This window comes from Bombyx mandarina, chromosome 24 (assembly GCF_030267445.1).
Source record: "Bombyx mandarina strain Sakado chromosome 24, ASM3026744v2".
In the NCBI taxonomy this organism is placed as follows: Eukaryota; Metazoa; Arthropoda; class Insecta; order Lepidoptera; family Bombycidae; genus Bombyx; species Bombyx mandarina.
Window position 1 is genome coordinate 4,763,417 of NC_143230.1, and position 12,725 is coordinate 4,776,141.

At 37.2% G+C, this 12,725-nt stretch overlaps 1 protein-coding gene across 10 annotated transcripts in view; it reads right to left on the reverse strand.

The window, feature by feature from the left end:
* LOC114246699 (irregular chiasm C-roughest protein) overlaps positions 1 to 12,725 on the reverse strand; it is a 94,128-nt gene that overhangs the window by 12,614 nt on the left and 68,789 nt on the right. For 6 of the 10 annotated variants that reach the window (XM_089738186.1, XM_089738184.1, XM_089738182.1 and 3 more), the window contains exons 8-13: positions 12,380 to 12,553; positions 8,938 to 9,040; positions 2,813 to 2,946; positions 1,633 to 1,759; positions 946 to 1,091; positions 383 to 536 (exon numbers count right to left, since the gene is read on the reverse strand). In XM_089738186.1, the coding sequence (XP_089594312.1) occupies positions 383 to 536; positions 946 to 1,091; positions 1,633 to 1,759; positions 2,813 to 2,946; positions 8,938 to 9,040; positions 12,380 to 12,553 (838 nt within the window). The remainder of the gene's footprint in view (positions 1 to 382; positions 537 to 945; positions 1,092 to 1,632; positions 1,760 to 2,812; positions 2,947 to 8,937; positions 9,041 to 12,379; positions 12,554 to 12,725) is intronic. The other 4 variants (XM_089738185.1, XM_089738183.1, XM_089738188.1 and 1 more) reach the window with 1 other exon arrangement.

Sequence of the window (12,725 nt, forward strand, 5' to 3'; positions counted from 1 at the left end):
ACGTCTTGCGAGTCCGCGCGGGTAGGTACCACTACCCCGCCTATTTCTGGCGTGAAAGTAATACATCCGTTTCGAAGGGCGGGGCAGCCGTTGTAACTATACTGAGACCTTAGAACCTATATCTCAAACGTGAGTGGCAGCATTTACGTTGTGGATGTCTATGGGCTAAAGTAACCATTTAACACCAGGTGGGCCGTGAGATCTTCCACCCACCTAAGCAAAAAAAAAAACTCCCTATTTATTAGCTTTTGCTAACATAAATAGTTATAGTTTAAATTTTTAATACAGTAAAGTTTATGTTTTTGTTTCATTCAAAAATTGATATAATCAAAAAATCACTTTTGTACTTAATGCATAATACATTAACAATAATAGTACTCACTTAAAGGCTTCAACATTATCGGCGCGTTTGCGTTACCGTATTCGTTCGTAACGCTGCAGTTGTAAAGTCCAAAATGCCTTGACTGACTAGCCTTGATCACCAAACTAGATTTGACTAGTCCATCGGGCAATGATTCTTGCAGTATCGCGTAATTCTGTTTACAAATATACTTTTACTATATACTGTGTACTTATACTTTATATCTTTATAATGTATCAATGGGAATATCCCCATTCAACTAATTGATACATCAATTGGAATTTCATATACGAATTGGAAGAAGCAACGATTGATTTTAAAAAAATCACTTCGCACCTAAAATCAATTCGGTTCGAAGGATCAAACTTTGCAATACACTTTTTAATTGTTTCATTTTAAATATTTTATAACCTCGTAGCAGTATTTAGCCGCAAGCAGGCATATAAAAATGATTCGTGATAACTATAAAACCTTACGAAATATTTAATTTATTTAATTTTATTAACATCGTCAAATTGCACAAATCAAGTATTCTATACTACCCATGTTGCTAGTAGATGAATTAGTTTGGACTCGAAACTTACCGGATCCTGTATCACACTGATCTCCCGACCTTCGAAGAACCATTTGATGAAGTCTGGCTTGGGAACAGACTCTGTCAGGCATTCAACTGTAACCGTCTCCCCTTCCGCGCCTATCTGAGTCCTATTTGAAATTATCTTTGGAGCTCCTAGAACAATGAAATGTTATGAAAAAAAAAATCTAACACTCGTATTGTTGTGGATCGGTAGTAAAGACTCAAAAAGTTCGCACTGCTTAGGACGCATGTTGTTAGTAGACCACCTTCACTGGAAGGGTGCTTATATCGAGGTCACGATCCTCAGCAATGGAGGTAGCGTTGCAAGGAAGAGCATTGACAGAAATTTTAAAGTATTCGTTACTATTCATGATCAGCCGGTAATATTAATACATTAGTGTTATAACTGTTTTTTTTTTAAGTTTTATGACCGGGTATCTAAGATCTTTAGGTCAAGTCTTATAATTTTTATGAAAGCTGATAATTGGAGTGAAATGAAATAAGATGAGATGAGATGATATGGGATGAAATATAATCTCAGTAAAATGGTGGTCATTTACTGAGATTTTTTCAGTGGACTTTTTAGAGGATCTAAACTCTAAGGGAACGCCCCTATAACTGTTTTGAATCACATCTAAGCCGATTTTAGGTGATTTTACTGAATCTAAAAACTGATGGTTTTATTTTTTGTTACCTTTAATAAAAACGGTAGCTTCACTCTCGATTTCTGGGTATCCGGTGACACTCGCTTTGCAGATATACTTTCCTGCCGTTTCTTTGTTCACAACTATCTCCAAGCTCGGGGATTTTCCTTTAACCTGCTGGAAAATGTGGATCGCTCACATAACGCTGTCTTTGTAACTGATATCTTTAGATGTAGGTTCGCTAAAGATCGAGTTTTTTTTCGCTATCGACAAGTTTTCTAATTTGTCTTTATCTAAAGAAATTTAGTTTTAAATGTCGAGGCATACTTAAGGCATACTTTTCTATATCATGGTAAATAATTATTGTCGATCGTAGATTAATAAAACACATTTAGCGCATCTTATTTAAAATTTATTACTGTATTTTCTGTGTAATCTATATTTTTTGAAGTGAAACTTCTAATGCGACTTCCAACAAGATTGCGTTAAAAGTTTAACGCTACCATGGCATAGAAAGAGATAGAGTGAGAGTGAATGCGTGGCACTCGAACGCATGCGCGTAGTATACCTGTTAGAGGCCAGTGCGAGCGTTAGCAACGAGTAGTGTCCAATATTTTAATGAAGTATTAAAATTTTCTATCTATAATTTAAAATATATATAATATAAACGTTGAAGATGTCGCATCTCTTATACACAGCATTCCCTATTACAAGATCAATCTGATTAAAGGATGAAAAATGAAGAGACCACAATACTACACATCGAAAAAGAAGTTTCACTTCATTCACGTGCACCAAGTTGCACGTGCACCGTTTTTAATACGCTTTTATTAGCTTCAGACGTATGTACGTTTGTAACGGAACATGATTTTGACCCCCTTCAAAACGTCGGATTAACTCGAAATTTGGTATACTGATTAAAGACCGATATTAAAAAAAAATTGAAAAATCGAAATTCAACTAAAAAATGAAAAATAAATAATATGTAGTTTAAAAGAACTAACTAAATAAATTATAATTATTACTTATTAATAATAAAAAAAAATTGAATTAAAAATAGTGTAAGAAAAAATGATTTTATTGTAAAATAGCGTGGAGTGCATGTTAATTCAAATTTATTACAATTTATTTTCTATTTTTAAGTTGGATTTTCTATAAAAGCGTATTTTGTTAGTTTTTTTAAACTATTATTTATTTATGTATTAATTCGCTAGCATGGTATTCACTTACCCCGATCCTGCCAGGCTCATTCAGAAGCCACCTGATCGCCGGCTTCGGCTGCCCATCAACGTCACAGCTAAGGGTCACAACCGAGCCGATATCCGCCTCGACGTCATGCAGATGATTGCGGAAAATTGGAGGATCTAAAGGATGTAACGAATACTTTTATTTGTTTTGTAGTTTACCTAAGCAAATCTCAGTGTTTTTAGACTGTTCAAGCACCGGCCACCGTCCCCGTCGAACGCGTCGACTCCGACGAAGAGTTCGACGTGCGAAGTAGCCCATAGACACAGCCCACTGAGTTTCTCAGCGGTTCTTTTCAGTGGGTCGCGATTCCGATACGGCAGTAGTAGTACACTGGTGGTAGAACGTCTTGTGAGTCCGCACGGGTAGGTACTACCACCCTGCCTATTTCTCAGTAATGCGTTTCGGTTTGAAGGGAGGGCAACCGTTGTAACAATACTGAGACCTTAAAGCTTATATCTCAAGGTGGGTGGCGCATTTACGTTGTAAATGTCTACGGGCTCCGGTAACCACTTAACACCAGGTGGGCTGTGAGCTCGTCCACCCATCTAAACAATTAAAAAAAAGCTTCAGCGAAGCACTGCTCTTCCTAGAGCTGGTGTTAGCATTTCTCTCAGGTTGAGCCCGTGAGCTCACCTACCGGTCAGCATGAAACTGGAATAGCCCCTTAGGCTACCAATGACCAGGATCAACCAGGACAAAAAAAGCAATAACTTTGAGGCGTTCCTAATTATACAGTTTTGCGTATAAATAGTATTCTCGGTCGGTCACTACAACTGCTTAGTCTGGTTACATTACATAGGAATCAGATAGATTGACTTGGCGATATAGCTAGTGCCCCTAACTATTGCGGCGAGGGTCATCGATTCCCACACATTCGTATGATGAACAGATTTGTTTGCTCATTGTCTGGGTGTTTATTATCTATGTATGCGTCGCAATCAACACGTGTTTGTCGAACCAACACATGATAAGAGACGCAAGCGCCATCTGTCGGCATTCGGTGGAGTCAACTATTATGATATACTATGACTATTATGATAGATATGAGTTCTAAGGTCTCAGTATAGTTACAACGGCTGCCCCGCCCTTCAAACCGAAACGCATTACTGCTTCAAGGCAGAAATAGGCAGGGTGGTGGTACCTACTCGTGCGGACTCATAAGACCTACCACCAGTAATTACGCAAATTATTATTTTACGGGTTTGATTTTTATTACACGATGTTATTCCTTCACCGTGGAAGTCAATCGTGAACATTTTGTTAAGTACGTATTTCATTGGAAAAATTGCTATATATAATCTTAAGCAATCAATCAAACTAGAGGTCCCGCAGTAGTCGAAATTCGACTATAATTAATTGGAATTGTAAGTTTGTACACTATTATGATTGTATATACTTCTATAGTCACAAATTTCGCCAAGACTACACTTACACTATAAAAAATATTAACAAAGACAAACCATATTCTATTCTCAATTTGACGTCAAACAGACGTCAAGAACAAAAGTTTGACAATAAATAGTATGCATGCGTGTGTGCGTCAAATACATGGTATGTAGTGTATGTAATGTTTTCTTTATTGATTTAATGTATCTTTTATGCATTATTTTAAAAAAATATTAGCATTGTGTGCTTCTTCTCTATGTTCTCTATAAGTGTGGAAAATTTCACTATCCTCCGTCCGCGCAATTTTCTTAAAAAGGGATACAAAGTTTTTGCTTTAGATATTAATATATAGATGTAATCAAAACTTAGTTATATATTTTTTTATTTTTGTTGTTAATGCACTGTCGATTGCATTTATAATTGAGGTGACATCTGCCATGAACTTTTGTCAGTCTGTCAATGTTTTTATTGACGATAACTTTGTTTGTGCAACTTAATAAATAAATAAACATAAATTTCAATAACTACATGAATGTAGTTGTTTAGTTTTGGTAGCATAACTAACGCACTACGTGTCATTATTATACGTGTATCATTAAATACTGTCCCAATTACACAAGCGTTAACCAAACCATTGTTTATCTTCAAAAAACACTTACGTTTCCATTGATCTCTATACGTTAATATTATTTTTTTATCTCAAGACCCTATGACTCACGATTTCATGGAAACAATTTTAAATGAACTGTATCGATAAACTTAGGTGAGATACGACCGATACTAACATCATTTCTTTGTTCAAGAATATCTGGGTATTTTTGTTTGAAGAACGCTTCGTGTTGAATAGTTTGATTTATTGAAAGATTCATTCACGAAGATCGATTTTGTATTAGTTTAAAAAAAAACATATTATAGTGTTCACCCATTTAATAATTGTTGGAAACTAATTTGCCTTTTCATGAGTTCTGTCTCATGCGAAGTTTGGACGTTGGTTGTTGAGCGACAGGAGGTTTTAGTCAGTTCGACTCTGACATGCCCCGCCCTCCATCCCCAGTGGAGGGTGGAAGTCCGGCAATTTCCTTCTGACCATAAAAAAATATATTGACAACTCAAACTCGCTTGGAATTAAGCTAGTTTCTATAGTTTTCTTATTGCCTTTATAGCCGAAGGAGCGGCATACTGATAGTGAGTGATGGTTACAGACGCTCATGAACTTTAACATTGCCAAATAGTCCAAATCTAAGCGGTAATATTCAAGTTCCTAACAAATTTTTTGACAAATAATATTAAGAACGAAGCTTTTTAGAAAAATATTTATTTATTTTTCCTGTGAGGGAGTCCGTATAGAGTCCCTTCTTTATTTCACGAAAAATATCGTGTTTTTGGATCACTCGTAATTAACACCACAGTTGAAACAATAGGAGTTTTATTATTGCAGCGGCTTACACAGTTCATTTAATTCCGTTTTTTCGTCTTATGTGTTTTCGGCGGTAAAAAGGCCCTGTGTCACAGACTATCTCCTTTTTTTTTCACCTCCCGTGCGTTTTGACTTACGCATCATAAAAAGGTCGGGTCCCCTTCATATGTCGGTCTGGGGACCGGCGAAAGGGGCCTAAGAAGACGACGTGCAAGCTGCTCTGCACGCGTTTTACGCAAGAGCATCCGGGTGATGGAAGGCCGGCTATCCTCGACCCACGCTGGTTCGGACCCAGCGGGGTATTCCGTAGGATAACCCATTCTAACCGGCGCCATCTAGGCGGGCTCCGGATAGCCTGCCGACCGAGAGGGCTGGTGGTCGTGGCACCGACGACCGCTGGTCCGGCGTCCCGAGGGGGAGGGTGATGGGAGAGATGTGCTCCGCACTAAACGCTTCACTTTCCCCCCTTTACCTTTTCATGGGTTCTGTCTCATGCGAGGTTCGGACGCGGGTTGTTGAGCGACAGGAGGTTTTAGTCAGTTCGACTCCGACATGCCCCGCCTTCCATCCCCAGGGGAGGACGGAAGTACGGCGATTTCGTACTGACCAAAAAAAAAAAAACGGCGAATGTTGTTGGAAAATTAGCGGAATCATCATGAACATATTAAGATGAAGTTATTTGTTAAGGAAATTTATTAATATATTCCTTTTAATATTGTATAAACTATTATATGTATGTATGTATGTATGTATATGTGATTGTGTATATACTTTTTTTTGTGTGTATGTATTTTTAAATTAATACAAATTTCATTGCACCTACTACTATTCACTCTGCACTACCTTTGGTTGACTGCTAGAGAATGCCTTAGGCATTAAGTCCGCCAATGTAAATTTTACATGAAGTGTAATAAATAAATAAATAAAATAGATTCACGCGAAACATATAATGCGATGTTCACACTTTATTACGTAACGGCTCCCTTCCCTTCGACTAATTGCTACATAACAATCTCTAAAGACTTTTCACACGACAACACCCTACAATCACAAGGTAACCCCAGAAGCGTAACCGAAAATTACTTTCATGTTACCATAGGTCTCTCTAGAGTGGACAATCATAAGGTATAGGGTTTGGCCAAACGCGTTACTGAATATTACTTTAATTGTACCATAGGTCTCTGTTGAGTGGTCAACATCACTCAACAAGATTGATTTATCACTTGGCGCCACACAACACGCGTTCCAGAAAAAAAAAACATATCGAACATTGGAAAATATTTTAAAAACTGATTTATAGTTTTTGTTTTCAAACACGCAAAATACGAGAGAATTTTCACGGGACTCATTCATTGATTTATAGCTGTTCCGTTTTAGAACAAAGAAGTACTTTTTTAAGAGTACTTGAATCAAATACCAAGAAAAATATCAATATTTATGAAGCATTTTCAGTATGTTTAACCTAAAAGAATTGAATATTTTCACTAAAATATGAAAATAAAACATTATTAGTTTTACTACCAGTAAAATCTCGCAGCGGGACTCATGGAAACTGTTGAAAAATAAATAGTAATTGTGAGTCCGCACGGCACGTCATTACGGATCCTCCCGATCCATTAACGGTGCTTTTAGGTACCACAAGCACCAGTCATCGTACTCGTCGAACCCGTCGCTTGCGACGAAGGCCTCGACGAGTGAATTAACCCATAGACGCAGCCCACTGAGTTTCTCGCCGGATCTTCTCAGTTGGTCGCGTTTCGGATCGGGTGGTAGATTCTGCGAAGCACTGCTCTTGCTAGGGCCAGTGTTAGCAACACTCCTGGTTAGAGCCCCGTGAGCTCACCTACACGTCAACGAGAAGCTGAAATAGCCTCTCAAGGCTATCAGCATAGGTAGGGGAAAAAAGCAGCTTACTTGATGAGGCGCCCCGAGTGCTAGCACGAGTGACGCAACTATGACTGTATCCAAATCCCGCAGGCAAGTACCGATTTTTCTAATGAAATACGTACTTAAGTCACGTTCACTAATGACTCTCGTGTGAAGGAATATCAATGCGAGGCTAAATGCCTAATTACTATTGGTAGGGTATGTGAGCTCATGTCGCTAGGCTTAACGGCCCTTTCTATTTCGATCGGGCAACATGCATTCTGGTATAAAGGATGGAGCAACCGGTATTCTATAAACCTTAAACTAGTGTCTTAGAACTCATATCTCAAGGTAGGCTGATGATGCCTATGGGCTACGGTAAGGATTAGGCGAGCCGTGAGCTATTTCAACTATTTAGGCATTGCAATTTGCGAAAACACTATTCAACTGATTTTAAGACCTCAACGTAGATTCCCATTTAAGAATGGATCATAATAACCGGCACATAATATTTGGTTATCTAAACTTACATGTTTTTAAGCCAATTGTCAAATAGAATAATCTAAAACGTTAAATCAGCAGTTATATATAAAACTCGTTCCCCATAGTTGACCCAACATTAAAATAGTAGTCGCCGCCTATTAGCCACGAGATAACACCGCCATAAACTCGTCTGGTCATCCATGGAATTCAATACCAAAGACGTCTAAAAATAATATTATGTTTATATTATATCACCTAGTTTCGCTGCTGTCGGAATAGCCACGAAGCATGTTTATGTTAATGGAAAATAAAAGCGCCATGGTGTTTCATGATGCCCACGCCATGACGCAATTCCGGGTTATGGGAAGATAGAATTCGACCAATTTCCATTACATTATATTTGTCGTATTAGATATTTCGGGAATACTGATATACATAGGTTAATGCCAAATTCTGGAGGCATTATTCAAAATATGTTTCAAGATTTATCAAGATCAGATTGATGGAATTTTACACTCAAAACATGGAATTCTGTTTCTGCAACTTTAACCCCGTCGACTGAAGAAGAGATGTATTGAGTGTGTGAATGACGATATGAGAGAAAGAGGAGGGAGTGTTGAGATGGCGGCAGATAGACGAGAATGGTGTAGAAAAAATCGCTGTACCGACTTCATCTAGTGGGATAAGATGGAGACACAGAAGAAACAAAACTTTAACCCCATAGCTGTGAGATTATTTTACCTTGATCTGTTGGACTGAACATGTGGCATTATCTTGCGTTGCAAATTCCGGGAAGTACTTACATCAGGTCGGCCATTACCACGTTTAATTATCAAGTCTTTTGACGCTCTTGATGTTGAAGGATGAATAGGTATATTAACATCGCAATAATTGCGTGCATCTCACTCATTTTCCTGTAAAATTAATAATAAACAAAAAACTGATATTCACTCACATGCAACGTTCAATGTAACTTTTGCCGAGCTCGTGCCCACGGTATTGCTGATTTCACATCTCACTTCAGCCTTGTTATGTTTCCTTGTGACGTTGAAAATAATCTAAGGACAAACATTTTAAATTATCTCTAGGTGAACTAAAAAAAGGCAGATGCTACTGATTTATTACAGAGCAAATTGAACACTGCGATAGAAAAATTTATAAAAAACCACAATAAAATCATGCTTAATCAAAAATTGCCATAAAAAACAATATAGCTCTTATTTTAGCGCACCGAAATCTAATTAGGGAGAATTAATGAATTTATCAATAGAAAGTATATCTGCGATTAAAATCAGTCTATTTTCCCAAGCACTGCTAACTAAACAGGCATTTTTAATATAAATACGCGAACATAATTAGTATTAAAGAAGTTATCCAACCGTAATTATTGGTCTTCAAGCCCGAGTACATGTTGTAAAGCCAGGCCTCACAAGATATTATCTGTCTCTCTCTAACACGATCGTAAGAAGAGCACGTATGGTAAGTTTGAGCCAGTTTGCGGGAAAACTTTCCGGATTCAAATGGTCATACAAAATACGTCTGGACTAAAAGGACTCAAATCTCCCAACCGTATTAAATCGAGCCAGAACTTCTTCTGGCCTTTGTTCCACACGTGTGGTCGTCCAAATGTGTATCTTTGTTCTAGTTTAATCTTAAAGGTATTTCTATTTGTATACGGTGATATTAGTAAAAGTATATGTGGTTTAAAAAATAAAAATCGCGGTGTACTCTGTGTAGCTGTAAGACTACAAAGGACTTCGATCTTACTATCGACAGAAACTTACCAATCCTCTAAATATATATATGCGTGTGGCATATATTCCCAAACTACAATGACGGAATAGCATTGGGTAATGATTGATAAATTTGCGCAATCACTGGGGCCATTGATACTGCATGGATGGTTACGACAGTCTGGTCTGTAACTGATTTATAGCAGTCTTTTGTTTCCATTTGAGGTTAGACAGTCGTTACAATTGAAGCTTCCCACTGACACACTTTAAGTTGGGCTTTTACGTTAATATGTCAATGAACTCCGATAAAAAAAAAATGTATTATATTTACTATTGCGGTTAGAGTCGTCAAACAAGTTATCTTTACTGAATTAGTAATGAACGGACAAGCTAAATGTCTAGGATTGCAAAGTAGGAAATCTGGTAGTCGACATTATTATGTTGGATTTAAAGGAGGACTTTTGGAATAGCCTTTTAGAAGCAAAATGGAGCATAATTATAGGTCCTTCATTAACCAAGTAAGAAATACGACATCTGATATACCTGATTCCAATCTATCTATATTATTATATAAATGAATTGCTGTTCGTTAGTCTCGCTAAAACTCGAGAACGGATGGATCGATTTGGCTAATTTTGGTCTTGAATTATTTGTGGAGGCCAGAGGTTTAAAAGATAAGTATGAAAATAGGTAAGTATGAAAATGCTCGGAATTAAATAAAAATAACAATTTTGTTTTTCCTTTGACGTGTCCCCCGTCGGACGGATTCCTTTTATTTGTTTTAAGTTTATTTTAAACAAAAGTTTAGGTCTTTTATTTTTCGATTGAGGCGCTACGAAGTCTGCCTGGTCAGCTAGTTATAAATAAATATATCAGATTTAAAAAAAAATTACTATTAATAGAGTGAATCAGGATTTGGAAGCTTATATAGAAAGTTCTTTTCATTTGAAGCTTAAGAAACAATAGCTAAGCATCAGCTAATAATACAATATACACGTTTACTTCGTTCGCATAACCGTAGTGAGTTAATGAAACAGCCAGAAAACGCTTTGAGAGTAAACCGAGAGACCATGCCGGGAACAATTCATGAGCAAAATACAACTGCGCTCCAGTGAAAAATTTAACCTGTTGCAATAGCGGTGCAGGTCCCGCGCAGCGAGCCGGCTAATTCGACTTTATTATATTCGAGCTTTTTATTTTATTTTCGGTGCTTTTGTTTTGTGCGGTTCGCTGGCTTCGCATGTGGGTCATTTTGAGGGTGCCTTTATTGAGTTTCAATGTATAACGTACAGTTGTTTGTTTATATGATTCATTAACTATGTCTGAACTTTTTGGCGGGAACGCGAGGAGTGAAATTTTGTGATTTGTTTTATTTTGTCTATTTAGTGTTTCTTCAAGTTTAAATGTGTTATAATGTTGGTTTATTAACTGTTTAATATCAGTGAAAGTGTACAAATGTGGGAAAATAAAACAAAGCCGCTGGACGTAGCTTCTCGGGATTCTCCAAAAAGTCCACTGAAAAAATCTCAGTAAATGACAACCATTTTACTGAGATTATATTTCATCCCATATCATCTCATCTCATTTCATTTAATTTCATTCCAGTTGATTAATGTCTCAAATTAATCATCTTCATATAATTTCATTTCACTCCATATTATCATTTTTCATAAAAATAAGGATATAAATAAGAAATAAGAATATTTTTATTATTTTTATTGTTATTGTGTATTGTATAAATAAATAAATTGATTATATTCTACTCATCTACCCACTCATGTAAAGCTTTCCTTCCTTAAGAACGGTTAGCTGGTAGATAACTCAATTGTTGGGTTAAGCTCGCCATTTTTTATATCTTATCGAAATTACTGTATTATATTAACTGTCTGTACAAATAAAGAATAAATAAATATAAATTAAAATAAGACATGACTTAAAGGTCTTAGTTACAAGGTCTTAAAATCCCTTAATAAAAAATTAACTATGTCTAAATCAAAATACAAGATCTCTACGGAACCTTGGTTGTTCGTCTAAAGTGTTTTATTTGTGTGTACTGTGTGTGAACGTGCTCACGGGCCAGCTGATGCTAAGAGGCTACCTGAGTCCATGGACATCACAAAATCAATACTGCCACCTACTCTAAAACATGTTTTTCAATCAAGTCATTTTTTTTATTACTTAGATAGGTGGACAAGCTCACAGCCCACCTGATGATAAGTGGTTACGGAAGCCCATAGACATCTACAACGTAAATGTCGGCACCCACCTTGAGATATGAGTTCTAAGGACCCAGTATAGTTACAACGGCTGCCCCACCCCTCAAACCGAAACGCATTACTGCTTCACGGCAGAAATAGGCACTACCACCAGTAAAATTTGGATTTTATTGAATTAACTTACCCTTAAAATCAGAACGTAACTATTTCGTCGCAAAAATTGGCGATAAAATTTGGCGATACCTATTCGTGCAGACTCACATTACACCAAATACTGGGAGTGCTAAGAATTAAAAAATATTGTTGAGTTTTAATTTTCTACCTCGAAAGTCCTGCTTGCGGGATTCGAACACTGGCACAGCCACATCGCTTATAAATACTAAACCGAGCGTCTTAACCATTAGGCCACGACGACTTCGAAGGAAATAGCATTTATAAATTAGCTTACCATCTCGTCAGTGTAGTCTCCTATGACCGGGTTGTTGTTGATGTACCACCTGTGGGACCGAGGGGGAGGATTCGATTCGGAGCTGCACCGTATCCTTGCTTCATTACCCTCCGGTATCTTACCGTCGATCACGCCAGACCTGAACGATATATTCACTTTCGGGACGTATTTCACCTGTTTCAAAAATAAAAATACTAAATTCTAATACTAAATTAGATCCAGTACTCAAGTCTTTGGCGAGTCATTGATATGCAACGAAATTCAAAACTAATGTTTTTTATTTGTTTATTGCTTAGTTGAATGGGCGAGCTCACAGGCCACTTAATGTCAAAAGGTTACCGGAGCC